The 18,549-nt window shown below is 42.3% G+C and overlaps 1 protein-coding gene across 1 annotated transcript in view; it reads right to left on the bottom strand.

Annotated features, from left to right (window-relative positions):
- Positions 1–5,146: 5,146 nt before the first annotated feature.
- atp8b3 (ATPase phospholipid transporting 8B3) overlaps positions 5,147–18,549 on the bottom strand; it is a 28,072-nt gene continuing 14,669 nt past the window's right edge. The window contains exons 14-29 of the mRNA XM_083766497.1: positions 18,286–18,491; positions 16,154–16,185; positions 15,535–15,691; positions 13,870–14,058; positions 12,852–12,964; positions 11,115–11,282; positions 10,611–10,722; positions 10,347–10,422; positions 10,113–10,236; positions 9,122–9,308; positions 8,583–8,806; positions 8,335–8,418; positions 7,172–7,396; positions 6,753–6,891; positions 6,202–6,326; positions 5,147–5,491 (exon numbers count right to left, since the gene is read on the bottom strand). Of these exons, the coding sequence (XP_083622623.1) occupies positions 5,234–5,491; positions 6,202–6,326; positions 6,753–6,891; positions 7,172–7,396; positions 8,335–8,418; positions 8,583–8,806; positions 9,122–9,308; positions 10,113–10,236; positions 10,347–10,422; positions 10,611–10,722; positions 11,115–11,282; positions 12,852–12,964; positions 13,870–14,058; positions 15,535–15,691; positions 16,154–16,185; positions 18,286–18,491 (2,419 nt within the window). The 3' untranslated portion in view covers positions 5,147–5,233. The remainder of the gene's footprint in view (positions 5,492–6,201; positions 6,327–6,752; positions 6,892–7,171; positions 7,397–8,334; positions 8,419–8,582; positions 8,807–9,121; positions 9,309–10,112; positions 10,237–10,346; positions 10,423–10,610; positions 10,723–11,114; positions 11,283–12,851; positions 12,965–13,869; positions 14,059–15,534; positions 15,692–16,153; positions 16,186–18,285; positions 18,492–18,549) is intronic.

Raw genomic sequence — 18,549 nt, 5'->3', positions numbered from 1 at the left:
TGGAAAGGGGGGGGGGGGGGGGGTACAAAACATGACCTCCAAATGTCCTTGCTGATTCAGTGTGCATTGAGGGGGAGGGTGATAGGCGAGGGGAGATGGTGAAGGGAGGGACTTAAAAGCTATCTGTATGGTCTTAAAAAAAATGCAACTGTAGCATTTCCAACAATGTAGTCAGATCAGATTAGCTGTGGCGATTAGATAAGAGATGGTCATTGTGAGGGGGGGTGGGGGGGTGATAGAGGGGGGGGGGGGGGGAGTACTAACTAACTTCATGTTGCTGTAAGCAGTGAGTTAAAAGTCACCAAAGGATGATGAGTTTAAATAGATTTGTGATACGCAGTTCAGCGAGCATTATAGGTACATAGCTAGATTCAGCTCTAGATATTATAGGCTGACGAAATGACATTTGTTTGTAGTGAGAACCAATGTGGCTACCTCACTAAGCTGAGTGGTTTGTGAAACCGCCACTGATACCAAAGATACTCCTGCCTACCGGTCCTAAACTGCCTAGGGGGACACAAAAACCAAATAGAGATCCCCCTGTTCAATACCATAGCTGATAGACACACCGATTATAATCTAAACCTGCACAGCTAAATCCTTATCCATTTGGTTTTATTTTATTCATTTGTAAATGTGCAAAAGTAAAATGTTATACTCTCAGAGTTAACTAACTTAACACATACGTTTTTACTGTACGTACGTACGCACACACACACACACACACACACACACACACACACACACACACACATGCACACACACACATACAGTGCAGTCAGACTGCATCGTGCCATACAAGAGGAGGTGGCTACCTTGCAGATAAGAGTTGAGTGCCTTTTCCCTTCAACCACGGGTGAGACTGCACCGGATACACACACCGTGCATGCGCACACATGCATTGCACACCCATTTATAAACATACATTTAGACAATACACCCATAATTAGATGGACTGAAGGGGGGAGGAGAGAGGGACGCAGAGTGGGGGCTGTGTCAGCATTTTCTCTATATTGACTTTCCATCTTCATACACTAGAATACAAGCACTTTATCATGTAGAAAGTCTATAAAACATTTTCTATACACTATTTATTTGAAGCAAAATAATGTTACTCCTTAAACTGTCGATTGTCTTTGTTACTATAGTTGACCTTATGGTAGCTCACAGCCTTTCATTTTTTTCCATTGTCCAGTGTTGCTTAAATACCGTCTCTTTGCCACTTTACCTCTCTCTCCACAGAGATATTTTTGTGTAACAGAGAGAGGGGAGGTAAGATGGTAAGAGGCTGTTAAGCACATTGTAGTTGTAATATTTTACCACTAAAGGTATCTCTCTCTTTCTCTCTCTCTCTCTCTCTTCCTACGATGTGCAAGCACAGTGGCTGCACTAGAATAGTGTGGGACAGTCATTGACAATTAAGACACAAATCCTCTCCTCCCTCCTCGACTCATCTGAACCTCTCCCCCTGGCTAGTGCTAAAGACTCGGTAGGCGTGTGTTGACAATTAATTCTGAAATACCTCAAAAACCTTTCATGTAAAGTTTATGTAATTTAACTGAAAATAATACTGCTAATGATAACAATGATTATGAAACTATGATACTATGATAGTTAGTTTTGGAACTTGTGACTTGAAGCTTTATACTGTTATAATTATTTTTATCCGTTTGCTCATTTCTCTCGTATGTTCTCTCTCATTTTGTTTTGCTACGGCATGTACTTAACTGTTTTCAAAAATGGAAAAGACATTGTGAATGTTTCTGTGAAAGGCAACATGAGAAAAGAAGAGACAGAAGGCATGCTACAGAGATAGAGTGAGAGAGGGAGAGAGCTAACCTTATTACAATTCAGATGATGTGCTTGATGCTCTCAAAGGCAGGGATAGGCAAAAGCAAACAAAACTAAAAATATTTGGCCTGAATTAAAAAACATTTCAAAACATTTGAAGAATAATCAATAGGAGGAATAATCTTTTACTCATTGTAAGCTTTCTTCTGCCTTCAAGTCTTTTCTCTGAAGAAAAAGAAAGAAAAAAACAAAAAAAGATTTCACAGTTACTTTTGAAGGTTCCTGGGTGTGTTCAAGTGCTCCTGGTGTTCTTAGACTAAGACCAGCATCTCCTACTGGAAAGGAGGTGCACATTTTTCTTTTCTGCATGGATATTGTATAACTGTATAGACCAACAGGAATGACCTGTGATTTTTGTGGGGAGGAGGAGGAGGAGGAAGGAAAGGCCTGGAAGTGGGTGGAGGTGGGTTGGGGAATATTTTGGTTATCAAAAAAAGAAAAAGAAAAAAAAGAAAGGGGGAAAAAAAGAGGGTGGGAATTTGGGTTGTAGGCGTTGGAGGGGTCCTTGTTTTTAGACTTTGTCGATTCACTGGTTGTGTGCATGTATTGTTGCAACCCTCTCCCCTTCCTCCCCCAATGTTTCTTTGATGTATATAAATCCAGACAGTAGGGGGCAGTGTGTGCTGGGGGAGGTCAAATTCCTCTCCTCCAATCAATAACATTCAATCTTCATTCCTCAGCTTGGGGTCCTGACTTGGGTTCCTGAAATGTGTGTCTTGCTTTTCCAAGGACGGGTTGTTTGCTTGGAGTTAATCAGAGGGACACACACTCACAGGCCCGGGCAGCCCCGAAAAAACTGTTTGTCTGTCTTACATGCTTTTTTTGATCAGTGTACGTGCGTGCATTTGTATCTATGTGGAAACAAGTGAATTTAATTTATTTTTTGATTTGTTTTTGTTTCTTTTTTTAAATGTTCCTTTACTTTGGGTTGCAATATTTGTCATGCGAAAATTTGCGAAAAAACCATTTCTTACTAAATGACTGAATGACCGACCAACCACAGTACTACTTGGCAACTGACCCCTCCAACCATGAAATGCTCTCATCATCTACTGTCAAACAGCATATGTATGTGTCATTTCCCTGTAGGATAGATGGTTGCCAATGGGACTGATGTAGACACCCCCAGTCGCACTGTGCTCTCCCTCTTCTGTTACCTGTTAATCAATCAGAACCAAGTGTCTTTGTGATGGTAGAAGACAATCAGTTTCAAAACAAGAAAAAGGTAGAGAGAGGGCAGGCCAGTAGGGAGGAAAAAGAACAAACCAAAAGAAAAGAGAAATAAAAATCACAGGAAAAGAGGCTCTCTGCGTTGTGCCAAGCTGTGGTGGTGCCCGACTGCCAAAACAACTGCCCCTCTGCCATTGTCACTTCACCAGACCACACACACACACATACACCCGTGTAGCTTCCATCAGCTCATTGCCGCCCGGCTCTTAGCAGAGCCGTGCTGCAATTGCGCGCATCATCAGTTTCCCTCTATACCTTGACATGATCCTACTTGAACGCCCCATGCTAACAACACCACTACACTCCAGAACAAAGCTCAGACATGCTGAATTCTAACATCGTCCACTCCCCGTCACATTTCCAACATGCACTCCTGTGCTCTCGCTGCCTAGTGCTGCGTCAAGGGGACGCAGTCCAGTCAATGCAGTGCAGTGCATGCGCATAAAAAAAAACAAAGCCCTGCGATATAAAGACCACATTTCCCACCACCCACCGCTGTTTCCTGCTGATCTTACGATGATGTAGCCAGCCGCGAGGAATAAAAGTGGCTCCGGTTGGTGGCTTTTGCACAGAAAACTATGCAAACACCTGACCCCCCAATCTTAATCGTTGCTGCTGGGTCAGAGTGTACAACCCGTCACCCCCCGCCCCGCCTCAACATACACTTTAGCCTCCATGACCCCATACCCCTGCACTTCTACATTACTACCCAAAGCCCAAGGTGGGTGGAGCAGTCCCTCAGGGTAGAGACTAGTAGATGGTGTCTGGGAAAGAGGAGCACTACAATGCCCAGTGTTTCACCAAACCAGACTGATGATGTCGCATTATATTAGCTTTACATAAATGTCCCCAACTGCCATTGACATCAAAATGGAGTCCATGTCCATGCTTGCATACAGATGAACCCTGCTCCCCGCCCCCTCTCTCGCTCATGGCTCCATTATGTTACAATGTTTGCTTGTCTTTGTCCCCAGAGCCAAGGAAGGGCCACAATCAATGCAAAGACACCTACATTGTACACTTAGTTTACAACGACATTTGGAGAAGGTGGCTTATATTGCACACAGACAGACTGATAAGACAGACAGATAGACACACAGGCACATGCTGAAGCAGTTGAGTCTGCCTTTTGAGAGTGTTTGCTAAAAAACCAAAGATGAAATCAGAGGTATGACAATCTGGCTACCGAACCAATAAGACAATGTTCAGCTCTCTGGGCTTCTCTACGGGTCCTGTGTTTCAACGGGCATGTAGACATTCCACTTATTGCACTTAGAACACACACACACACACACACACACACACACACACACCAACTAAGAATTTAGGCACACATACGCAACATACTGTCCTACAGGATGTGAAGGATGGACACACACACACACACACACACACACACACACACACACACACACACACACACACACACACACACACACAGTGTACAGAGAGCCTCTTTTCCCTCCTCCCTCTGCAGAAGCCGGAGAGCCTGTGGAGGACTTTTAGGTTCGCTTCTATAGTTGAGACTTTTGAGAAGGAAAAAATCTGAGTAATAACTGTTACAGAAAAATAAAAACTTAAAAGGATAATATGGGTAAAAATTGCGTGTTTTGAAATAAATTAACAAATAAAAACAATTGTAAAACAACCCTGGCCAGTTTGTCTGATTGTTATTTCAGCACAATTGCAGTACATTTAGGGAGTGAGCCTTTCTATTTTGCTACACAGCTAAAATTGTTACTCTAAAGGGTCTAGACTCTGAGATTAAGGAACACTCAGGATTTCCAATGTGGATCTACTGGCATTTCTTCGTCCAGCACCCACTTCATATTGTGTTGATGTGTGTGTTGGTTTTCTTGAAGATCTTAAATAGCAAAGAAATGTGCCTTACAACAGGAAAAAAAGATGACGAGTCACTGTGTACGATGGCAAACTGCCCATGTATGAAAATAACGAAATACGAGTCCCTTTGTGTGTCTTATATTTCATGATTTACTTAGAAAATGTGATCATACAAAAGATTAGGAAGAATACACAAGTTAAAAAATCTGCAAAAAATGTCGGAATGCCTATATGACAATCTGTTCCATATCAAGTTAGTAAAGTATATAAGAACATTAAATGTCACATATTTAAATCATGACATTCATAATCATAATTCACTCAATATTGGTTGAGCGTTTTGTTTGTCGTAGCTTGGTGGTGCATCCCCAGTCTCCACGGTGCCAGTTTGTCGTTTGTCCTTGCCTTCAGTATCCTGTCCTTTCACTGCAGTGCGGAGGCTGGTCTCCATCATGATGCGTCCCATTCCATCGCTCTGTGACATGGCATAGGTAGAGCGCCGGTGGCGACCGCCTCTTTTGAAGGTCTTTGACTTCAACTCCACTTGCGGGGGCTGCTGGCTGTGGACCTACACATAGAATGGATTCAAGCTAAATGAAATCTCACGGCTGAAAATGTTTGTAGGACCTAATATGTCCTAATATGTGTGATTTGTGAAACAGTGCGAAAGGAGCCCGCAGTGATTCCTAAACAATTAGCATACTTCTAGTGTTCTATAATCTTCAGTGTTCTATTGTGCCACTGCCAACCAAGGAAATCACAGATTGGGGCTTTAACCTTTTCTTTTAAATGAAACATCACAGACTATTAGGATATTATAAAAGATGCTTCTGAACATATTGCTAGTTTGACCACTTCAAATGCTCTAGTCTTAAAATAATAACCGAAAATAGCCGATCTACAAGCTCTCAATGCGCGCAACATGCTTCCATGGAAGACATGCTGCCTTCATTGTGGTGACTGAGAACTTGAATCCATGTGAATACAGTTGCATATAATATGCAACACAACGGCAGTGCTTCACGACACAACAAGTATAAATGAAGCTTAAGGTAATTAGTACATGTACAGGACAGGTGACAGACATTGGAGACGGAGCCATGGGAAGATATCAAATGTAGGCCAGTTATTACAGGTCCGTCTGTTAAGTCTCTCTTCCACTAGCATCATATACTGTCGATGCTGCTTTTGGACACCATGCCGATTGGTGATGTGCATGTGTTTTCTCAATGCTCATATGACGGAGTACAAATGCGTGTTCGCACGCATGCACATTACCTTGTGTCTGCTGCGAGTGATGATCATGACAGCTTGGGTTATTAATGAAGGCAGCACAGCCACACAGGCTGTCAACAGAACGGTGAGCCACACAACTGGATCAATGAAGGCCTCAGAAGAAACACCTGTTCAGAACGGACACGTGCATGCGTGCGCGCACACACACACACACACACACACACACACACACACACACACACACACACACACACACACACACACACACACACACACACACACACACACACACACACACACACACACTTGTATCAAGTATGGCACCGATATACAAAAAAACACTAGTTAGAATACGAAGTTAGAATACGAAGATCAGAGGTTTCTGCCCGACAGCAACGATATGTATTCATAAATCATAATTATTTGATTCATTCGATGTAAAAAAGTTAGCATGATCGCTGGGAAGAAAATAATGGACAGTTGCAGGCAGCCCTATACTCTCCCACCAGTGGAGGAGAGACGTACCAATGAAGAAGTACTCCCTGGGTGACCTCTGGAACATCCAGAGGTCCTCCAGTGGAGGAGAGACGTACCAATGAAGAAGTACTCCCGGGGTGACCTCTGGAACATCCGGGTGCTCTGAGTGATGATGGTACCAAGGAAGAAGAGCAGTATGCTGATGCCCACCGCCGCTACGTTCCAGCCTGTCCAGTGTTTGATGAACAGTATCACCTGACACAAACAATCACAAACACCACGCTGACGTTTACCTCTCCGGTTATTATTAAATACCTGATAGAATAAATAAGGAAATGATCGATAGTTGTAGCCCTAGTCCAATCAATGTAGCAGCAGCCGAATAAAATAGTTGTCTTGTGAAGCTTGTAGATCTGCAATTTTTTGCCAAATGTTCCCCCTACAATAGGCACGTTGGGGTTCAAGTGGTTAGCAGCAAAGCAAAACTCCTTCACAGAAGCTTCAGTCCAACGCAAGAAACATTTTGACCTCTGACCTCAGTGTTGGTGGCAAAAAACGCTCCCATGGCGACGGTGAAGGCCATGGTCTGGTAGTCACGTCCAAAGTCTTGCCAGACTCCTAAGGGGATGAAGAAGAGCACCATGGACGTGTAAACGGCATACAGGAGTGTCGCTGCCATTATCTTGAAGTTGAAGTGCTCATATTTCTGTCCAGAATGGTACAACGATGGCCATTTCAGGCTTTCCTCTACCCCGACATCCTGAGAGAGAAGAGAGAGAGAAGAGAGAGTGAGAGTGAGAGTGAGAGAGAGAGTGAGAGAGAAAGACAGAGAGACAGACAGACAGACAGAATGGAAGATTATTTTTGTTTGTGTCTGTTCATGTAGAACAATAATCAGTGATTTAAAGTAACAAGTGCATTTACTCAATTATTGTACTTTTTTTTTTTAGATATTATTTTTGCGGCTTACGCCTTTTATTGTTTTTTTTTAAGGGACAGATAGTAGGCTGACAGGAAACGGGAGAGAGATGGTGGGGGAAGACATGCAGTAAAGGCCGTGTCGGGCTCGGGAGTCGAACCCGCGGCACACTGAGACTGGATTACCAGTCGGGTGCCCAGACGGTTACGCCACCGCAATTATTGTACTTTTAAGTACAAATTTGACTGGAGTACGGTATTTTAAAATGTCTGTACGTTTACTTCTACTCCATTACATCTCAGAGGCAAATATTGTAATTTACTCCGTTACAATTAGCTCTTTGCTAAGGCCCTCTCCAACCCATCTTTGTCCAATAGGCACGTTAGCAGCGAGGACACAGGGAAGCTGGACCTACTAATTACTTTGTAGATTTCGATTATTACAAAACATACCATTAATCATTTCAACCCTAAAAGGGTTTAAAAAAGATTTGTACACAATTTACACATTTGAAAACTTGTGAAATAGGACATTCAGCATAATGAATATTTTCTACTATTGGTACTTTGTTGACTATTGGTAAAGTACATTTTGAATTTCAGACTTTTACTTGTAACAGAGTATTTCTACATACCTTAACTTAAGTAAAAAATGGGAATACCTTTTCCACCACTGACACTAATATCTTAAAGATTCAATGAGTCAAAAAGGAGATGGCCAGTGCAGTTGGACCGGACTGTTCTGCAGGTTTCACTTATTCTTCTCAGTTTCTGTCTCACCTGATCAAAGATGGCCACGCTCAAAATTGGATATGACGTGTAAAAGGAAGTGTAGAGAGGAATGTACCAGAACTCATACATGGTCTGCAGGAGAGGAACAGAGGAATGCGGTCAAGGTCAGCTCGACTGTGCCCATACTGAAAACCTGCACTGCAGCAGTATCAGTTATAACATTTTCACATTTTTTCACAAGTGTTAGCATTCCTGAATTGCTTGTACATTTCACTTTCAGCCTCTTGTTATCTTACCTGAGCGCTGTAGCCGCTGTAGAAACCATACCAGACGTGAACGAGAGCGAAGCAGGTGGTCTTATACAGGAAGTAACGCAGGAAGAAGGAAATGCGACGGTATGACCAGCGGCCGTGGACCAATAGCAGCCTCTGTAGAAATCTGAACTGGCCCAACGAAAAGTCTGCATTCTGCACTGCCTGACCTCCCTCCACTCCCACCAGCCCTACGCCGATATGAGCCGCTAGGAAGGTGAGAGAGAACATTACATTATAGAACACAAAATAAAAAATCACACCCGTGTGAACCGAGTGGTGCAACTCCCCCCCCCCCCCCCCCCCCCCATCTCCTCTCCTCTCTCTCTCTCTCTCTCTCTCATTAGCAGGCAACAGTGCAGCACTAATACTATCTCTCTCTCTCTGTTTCTGGCACAACAGCGCCCCTACTGGTACTCATAGTCATTGGCTCATTAACGTCACATTGCTGTTCCTTGGAGTGGTTGCACCACTCAAAACAACCGCACCATAAATTACATTTGATCCAAAATCATCCAACTTACTCTTTATCATGTTGACATCGTTGGCACCATCTCCGATGGCCATGGTGACTGATTTGGTGTGTTTTCTCACTAAGGTAACGATGTCAGCCTTCTGTAGAGGAGTCACCCGGCAGCACACAACCGACTGACACTGCTCAGCCAACCGCATGAAGCTGGCACCCCACTCTGGTTGGCGGTGGAAATCCATCTGGGACAGAGGAAAGTTATGGGTGGGCCACCGCCTGGGACAGCGCATCAAAGACAGAGGAAAGTTATGGGTGGGCCACCGCCTGGGACAGCGCATCAAAGACAGAGGAAAGTTATGGGTGGGCCACCGCCTGGGACAGCGCATCAAAGACAGAGGAAAGTTATGGGTGGGCCACCGCCTGGGACAGCGCATCAAAGACAGAGGAAAGTTATGGGTGGGCCACGGCATGGGACAGCACATTAAAAAAGTGTAGAGTTATGGGTGGGCCGTTTAGTTCACTGGTTCCCAAACAGTGGGTCGGGAGTCGGGACCCATTTGTGGGCCGCAGATGGATTTTTATAGGTCCCTTTATTTTTGGTTTCCTACATATAATTTCAAAACCTTTTCAAAAGGAAAAACTTTCATGAAATTCAAAGATTTCTTCAGTAATTTCATGAAGAAAAAATAAATATCTAAGAATTTCCATAAATTACAAAACAAATGCAAGGGCTTTTTTGTATATAACTTTGTAATGGTACTATTACGCAATCTACATTTTGGGCACCCCTGCTCTATAACATGGGTCTACAACAGGGGGTCCGGGACCCCCAGTGGGTCCTCAGATTAACTACAGGGGGTCATCAGAGCAGTGTTGGCTTTTACAGACATTTTTTATTTCGTTTTTGAATAGAATTTCAATTAGTTTTAGTCATATTTCTGTCATCTGAAATGTTTTAGTTTTAGTTAACTATATATCATGAGTGACTTTGACTTTGATCACGTCGAGTCATTTGAGCAGTAGGCTATTTGAAGCTCATTGTTTACCAGCTGTTCTCCGGTGAGAACAAGAGCAGTCTTCTCCCCAGCCGTCTCCCTGTCTACAGACCACATCTCTGTCTGCCGGGGTTTAGACAAACTGACCCCAGGGTCTGAGGACTGGAGGATCTGTCTGTGGAAGCAAACACACCAAGATCAATGTGAATGTGTGTGTGTGTGTGTGTGTGTGTGTGTGTGTGTGTGTGAGAGAGACTGTGTGTGTGTATTTTTATCATTGCTAACCTCAGCTCCTGCCCTTCCAGTAATCTGGTATCAGGATCCAGTAGTTTGCAAGAGTATCCAATATTCACCGCCGTCTCTGTGTGGAAAGACAGAGGGAGTGGGAAATGAGAGAGAGAGAGAGAGAGAGAGAGAGAGAGAGAGAGAAAAGGAAGACAAGAGAGAGAGAGAAAGGCTAAGGAGACTTTGTATGTTCAGACACAGGAGGTCACTGTATAATGATACTATTCCCCTTGGGTGTTCCTCCTTCCTGCTTATTTACCGTACCTTTTTTGTCCCCAGTCAGCACCCATATTTTTATTCCGGCCTGTCGGAGTAGTTCGATGGTCTCAGGAACCCCCTCCTGAAGCCGGTCCTCTATGGCCGTCACTCCCAGCAACTACACTCGAGGATAAACAACAAGATGTTTTTGTGCTACTGTCCTTTCCTTGTTCCACACTCATCAGCTGAAGGAATGCATTTCTGTATATTTTATTTTGGTCTTAAATCATGGTAAATAAAATAACCATGATAACAATGAAAAGTAAATCTGGGCAGCGTGGCCCAATGGACCCTGCGCCAGTGGGTGTGGGTCTTCGGCCAAACTTTGACTTTGAAATACACATCAATTTGGGGGTCCTTGACATGAAAATGTTTGAGAACCACTGGGTCTGCACATCCTACTCTATATTTAATAAGACCAAAGCACAGTACTGTAAGCTGAGCACATGCAGGGTTCACACACCACAGAGGAGCATCAGACATGTTATCTGACGATGGGCATGAAGCTACCTGCAGGTCTTTCTCCATGTCATCATACAGTGCCTCCAGTGTCTTCTCACGGTCAGAGGTCACCATGTTAGTAGTGGAGGTGAGGATCTTGCTCCATTTCCCCCACAATGCCTCAGGCACGGATCGAACCGCCACGCACAAAGTCCTCAGGCAGACCTCTGCGAATAACTGACACAAGAAATATAACACATTTATATTGATATGTTACAACTGTAAATTGTGGTTACACTGTGGGATCTCCGCTGAGGTACCGAGTTTTATCAATAGAAAGGGGAAAAAACCAACACCGCATGATAGATCTTCAATATGCTATGCATCAAATGCCTCAGTGGGAGTGCTGATCAGGGATTACACGCCTCATCTTGGTCTTCAAATTTGTATTGATTGGGACGTAAAAGTTTTAACTGATCCTTAATTAGGCATTTCATACTCTCAGGTGATTGACAAGCTGGCTATGATTTGCAGGACCAGTTCAGCTTCAAGCTCAAAGAAGAGGACATGGAAAGTACCATAAGAGTGTGATGATGTTCATATATTTTATATAAGATAACACCACAAGACAGGCCCTGGACTACAACCCACAGGGGAAGAGGAAACAGGGTAGGTCAAGAAACACCTGGAGACGTCACACACACACACACACACACACACACACACACACACACACACACACACACACACACACACACACACACACACACACACACACACACACACACACACACACACACACACACACACACACACACACACACACACACACACACACACACACAATAATTTTCCACCTTTTCCACACCAAGTCTCTGTCTACATTTTCAACCAGTATACTTTATCGGTATCAGAATGAAAACACATTTTCTTTCCTAGGTTTTGAAGAAAAAATACATCCCACATACATTTGTGGGATCATGCATGTGGAAACATTATGCTGTGTGTGTTGTGTGAGAATTATTTACTTATTGTTTTGTTTTGTAACAAGGTATACTTTATTTGTATTTTCAGTGTTTGTTTAGCCAAATTATATAGTATGTGAAATTGTGAACTGTGCATAATGTAACGTTGCATAATGTTTTTCTGCTGTAATTATTAGATTGAGAAAATCTGTTTTGATTAGGTACAGGTGTGAATATAGGCCTGTATATAAAGACTTTGAGGACAGCGTTTTTGTTCGATTCATTTTTACCTCTTCAAAGTCGTATGATTTGTCACACGTTAACGCAGTGAAATGTGTTCTCCGCATTTGACCTATCTCTTGGAGCGGTGAGCTGTGTCCGTGCCACGCTCGGCTTAGTTGATTTGACTCCCCAATCCAACTGAATGCTGAATGCCAAGCAGGGCTGAATGCCAAGCAGGGAGGCATTGGGTCCCATTTTACAATCTTTTGTATGACCTGGCCGGGGATCGAACCCTGACCTCACAGTTTCAGGGTGGACACTCTAACCACAAGGCCACTTTGAGTTTTTTATTTAGTTTTAATAAATTAAGAAAATGTAAAAAAAAAATTAAGACGTGCAAGGTAATTTGGGGATGTTGGCACCTACAACATTCATGTTTTTAATGACATCATTCAAATCTTATGTGTTTTGCCAATTGTTTGGGGGCCCACTTGAAATAGACCATATTCATGTTGCCATTTTGCAATGAAAAAGCAACGGGGTGGCATTTCATTAACTTAATGGCAAGATGGCCGCTGTGTGAATACGGTGCATAACAGGTTGAGGATCCATGGTATACCTCCAGGAATTTGTCGGTGCTCTCCCGATGTGGATCGTCCATCTGCAGTCTCTCCATAATCACTAGGTCAGCCCCTTTAGAGTACAGCTTCAGCCCTCCCTCTGGGTCTCGCACTGAAAACAATGCACAGAGCACCAGTCACGCTGGTATACATCAATACATTATGGAGTATTCATCAATAGGAAAAGATGATTGACAGAGAGAGGGGAGCATTAGCATGATTGAGAGATCAAAGATTAGAAGAGAGAAATATGACAATCTTCTAAAGTACGGTAGTAGCGCTAAAATAGGTTAGTAGGATACAGTATTTTATTTATATAATATTGTATATTATAAACAAGCAGCATTTTTCTTCTTACCTGGTTCCCCTACATGCTCAACCTATGCTTTCAAAATGTTGCCTTTACTTGTTTAATGCACCAATAAAAGGCCTTTCGTATACTGGTACTACATTGTTTAATGCACCAATAAAAGGCCTTTCGTATACTGGTACTACATTGTTTAATGCACCAATAAAAGGCCTTTCGTATACTGGTACTACATTGTTTAATGCATCTACCCAATAATAATGTCTGGTTGCATTCCAACTCAGGAAATTGTAACAATAAATGAATTATTAATTAATGCAATTAATAATAATAAATTCACTAAAACAAGACATATTTGTTAATGCCTTGCACCACATTATAATAGAGAAAATCTGTGTACTGATGTACAGATTAATACTCATGTACTGTAATTATTGTATATTATACCAATTATTGTTCAACATAAACAGTGTAATGTCAACATAAACAGTGGAACAAAACCAAAATACAGCCAGAGGGATGTGTCATTCTGCAAGGATACACAGCAGAACAATAATAAAGTGGTGGAAATTAGGTCGAAAATGTTTTGAATAATTAAAAACAAAATCTAGGATACAAAATATAAAAGGGACCCATAAGAATGTGTCCGCGACCCACAAATGGGTCCCGACCCCACTGTTTGGGAACCGGTATTCTAGGTCCTCTCTCACCCAGTACAGACATGCGCCTCCTCTGGCTGGTGAAGTCCAGCAGTGCCAACAGCTGGTACTCCTTAGTGATACCCATCTCACTGATGGTCAGTGACTCTCTGGTCCTGGAGAGGAAGACAAAGCCCAGTTCCCTGGCTGCCCCAACAAGAGCCTCCTCATCAGGGGATGCAGACTGGTAGACTGGTGCCCCTGGAACAATATACATACAGTATAGCCATGGATTCAGCCTACCTACACCTTCGGCCTATGTTCTACTGATTCATATCAAATGCAGATGCAGTGTACTTCTTGATTTGCCTTCAATGAGCGAAATAAAACTACTAGTTCCCAATGGAGATTATTAAGACAAAATAGTGTTGTTGTCTAACCTAAATTCATCGTCATTGCGTCAGCTCCATACAGTATGAGCACAAAAGAGGGCATGCCCATAACTGATAAAAGAGACTAATACGGATACAGAGATCCGTTTGTCCAGAGCCGTAAAATCTCTGTACAATCTGAATCCCCCCCACCCCCCCCCCCCCATTTTCCCTCACTGTATATTGTATCTTTTCCCTTTTTTGCTTCCCATATGATGAATTCCTGTTCTGTTCTTTAGCTACATAGAAATGTCTATTTGTATGTCTCTAAATGTTTGTATGTCTTTAAATGTTTTGATGAATTGAACAATGTGGACCCTGTTGTAAACAAGTGTAATGCTTAATTGGGTCGTCCACTCACAGTTGACAGTCTTTGTATTGAGTTTGTGCTTAAAATGTACTGTAAATTCTACAAACTGTTAATAAATATTTCAATCAATCAATCAATCAATCAGCCGCAGATATGCTATGCCCATACTGTATGGGACCGTGGACTTCATACTCAGTGCATGCAGGCAACGGCAAGGACTCGAGGGAGTGAGGTGTCCGCCGTCCAGTATTTCGAATATCCACTTATCCAGAACAGATACTCCAATCAATATGCCAATATATGGGCATTCCAATATAGGGGACAAGAATATAGGGGACAAGGACTGACAAACAGAGATATCCATATGGACATAAACGGGATGCAGGTAGACAGACAGAAACAGATATCTCTATACTGTATGGGCACAAAAGGGACACACGGGTACTCTACGGGTAGAAAAATAAATACATATATATAATGTGTTATATTATGTCTTTTAAAATGTCTCAAAATAGAGCGTCACACTTTCAGAACGACGACGGCCCAGGAAATAATTCCCCATTCATTAAAAAATATATTTATTTAAAAAAAACGTTTACGCCGCGGACAAAGCCAACTCTTGTTGTGACAAATCACAACAAACACAAAGAAGAAAAACAAAACAAAAAGTGCTGTACACTGTCTTTTTTTTACTAATTTTCTACCTCCTTCTTACTAATTATTTGATCTGCCCAAATGATTGTCATGATTTGTCACAACAAGAGTTGGCGTAAACGTCTTTAAATAAATACTTTTTGAAAAGTCTATGAGGAAAATGAGGGGAATTCTTTTCTGGGCCCTCGTCGGGGGCGGGACTGCAACGCTCTATTGGTTCAGTGTCTGAAGGAGAGCTACACAGCTCAAATCATCACATGTATAGGGGAGAGTTGTGCAGAATTTACAAACTCCTTTTGTCGAACTCTAGTCTAAATGCATGAAATACACATGAGCGCTCACCTTTCTTCCACTCGGCCATGACAGTGTGACAAAGAGCCAGCCCATTGAAGAACTCTCTAAGGAGGTGACACTCATTTTTTCTCAGACACTCCACCAGGGTTGGAGCTGAGAAGGCCATACCTCCGCAGGAGTAGGTATTCCAGCTGAGGTCCATTGGCTAGGGACAGGATGGAATGACACATTTAGGACTGACAGATGTTTGTCACTTTCTGAATGAAATTCTATTAAATTGTATGGTCAGCCCACATAAGCTAATGACACCATAAATTCATACAAGCCGGGGACAGTATAATGTATGTCAACAAAACAAGAAAGTAAATCTTTCATTTTCAGACGATAAAAGACATGAAAGGGGGAGTGAGAGAAATGGGGAACACACAGCAAAGGCTGTCGGGGATGGGGACTCGAACCCAGGCTACTTGGAGCCTAGGTGGCCAGACCACTAGACGTGATTTTCTTTTGAATTTATGTTTGCCAAAACTTTGAGAGATTACTGTTTACAATGCACAAAGTACCAATAAAAGTGGAAAAAGGGGGTAGCGAATGTTCAAAATAAACCATACGTTTTATGCAACTTTCCTATGGATGTCATGGAGTGCGCAACAATGTGACTTGTTACCTTTACATTCTCAGCACTGATGCACGCATCACCTGTGAAAACACACAGTCATTAAACATTAAAAGGTGCCTGAAATTACATTTTCTTAAATGGTCTGGAGTCAATGATGGCAACGGGAAGAGGAGGAAAATAATTATAAAGAGAAGAGATAAGAGTATGAAAATAAAATATAGGAAAAGAGCATGGCGGCGCAATGGTTGGAATAACGTGTTCCTTCCACAATGGTCATTTGATGATGAATCGTCAGAACAATTTCACCTAAAAACAAATCACCCCAAAAACATGAAAAAAATAAAGAATAATGGTCCAATAATCAAGTATTCGTTATTAATAGCAGTAGAATAATAAAAAAAACACAAAACAAAGAACACCGTTATCCAGGGAAGGTTATGTCAACATGGCGAATCTTGCTGTGCAGTTCCTTGTGCTATGCTTCATATTATACAGAAGTGAAGATTCGGTGCATTATGTTGATCTCACCCTTATGTGAGCGTCTGCGTAAATATTTTAGGAGGCACATCAGTGAGGTCAACTGTTATGGTACAGTCTTGGGTGCCAAAACAAACATGTAACTGGAGCCAAGAGTTGTGTGTGTATGCACGTGCACGGGCAGGTGTCAAATAAGCATGCTTGAGCAAGCTGGGGCAACAATGACAATGTATTGTTCTTTGTGAGACATTGTGCTTTTGTGGATAGTAGCAGTAGTGTTATTAAAAAAACATAATGAGCACTAGGACCAGTGCGAAACCCTGCTGAAATGCAAAGAAGGATTTATTATTCTACTGTATATGCACAAATAAATTGCATTTTAGAGGGCCAAAAACGGGTGCAACTTTACACACACACGCATCAAAAGTGGTGAACATTTTCATATGTTATGGCTCTTGGCTCATTGGGCAGGACCAAATGGCTCAAAAGCAAAAATGTTGGAAACCCCACATTATGGTTGGTTTCACCTATACTGCGCATGTGCAAAATTCGGAACGCACATGAACAGCATCATGTCCACTTCTAAAAATGCCATTTTTGTGCATTTCTTTCTCATTTTCAGGTGCCGTAACAAAATCCTATATACTCTTGTAGGTACAAAAGTAGCTACACCCCTGCATACATTCAAGAGTGCTTGGGTGGTGCCAAAGCGCACAGAAAAGAGAGAAAGAGAAAGAGCGAACGACAGAGCTACGCAAGAACAGTCCCAGCATTTGTGCGTACGTGCATGCAAGTCCTTAGTTTCATTTGTCTGTGAATTAAAAAAGATTGTGGTCTGCAGCTAAATACAGATACGATTAGATGATTTGAACAATCATAAACAAGTGGCCTGTCAATGGCGTTTTCAGTACAATGAAGGCAACTGAATTTCCCCCGCAGGATCAATAAAGGTATATCTATCCATCTAGTTCATTATGCCACCTATAGCTCGTTTATTATGTAAATGTTTTATAAGGTGTAAATGTTTTATAAGGTATGTTCTGGGACATGATCAAATGGATCTAAACTCAGCCAAGGCCGACCACTGCCCTAGGCTGATGTTGTAGTATGTTTTCTTGTATAGGTTAAAAACTACAGCAGAGTAAAACATGGCAGGCAGCTAATAAAACGAATCATTGGGTGTGTTAGATATACAGTAGGTGTGCCAATGTGCAAGCATAAAGTCAAAAGTACTGTCTGCTTGCACATTAGCCCCCTGAAATATAATGCACCCATTATTAATATTAGCTGAAGCTAGATTGCTTACAAAACCCACTAAACCCATAAATGAAATGAAATAAATAGATGAAATGAACTGGAAAACCAACTACAACATCAGCCCAGGGTTTCCTTTAATTAAGCTTAATTCATCTTAACTCAAGTGGCCTTAAAGTTGCCAATAAAGCTGCTTCTGATTCTAAGAGGCACCACTTCTGCTTCCTTTAAGAGACAAAGCTTCTCTGCCTCTTTCACGACCTTTCTTTTAATTGATTTCCTTTGAACTGATTTTATCCTTTCTTAACATTACTGCTTTCATTTAACCTTTCAATAGATCCTACCTTTTATTGGCGTTATTATGTTTCATTGTACAGCACTTTGAACCACATCTATGTGTGAAAGCTCTACAATAAAGATTATTATCAAAGCTCCCCATGATCTCATACCATAGATTTCTCCACCGATGCAGCACTGTCTGAAGAGCAGCCTGTTCTGCGTCAGTGTCCCCGTTTTGTCGCTCAGCAGGTGACCAACTTGGCCCAGCTCCTCATTCAGGGACGTGTTCCTGGCCTGAGCGGGGACCGTAGGTTGGACGCGCATCTCCACATCCCAGCCAATGAACTTGCTGTGTATCACGTGGATTATGTCAAACCTGTGGATATGCACAAATGTCAGCTCACACAAGTGCACAAATTACAATACAAACGTAT

The sequence above is a fragment of the Protomyctophum parallelum genome (genome assembly GCF_964188405.1).
Source record: "Protomyctophum parallelum genome assembly, chromosome: 6".
Lineage (NCBI taxonomy): Eukaryota > Metazoa > Chordata > Actinopteri > Myctophiformes > Myctophidae > Protomyctophum > Protomyctophum parallelum.
The sequence above is the reverse complement of the archived record's forward strand: the minus strand, read 5'-3'. Positions and strand labels throughout refer to the sequence as shown.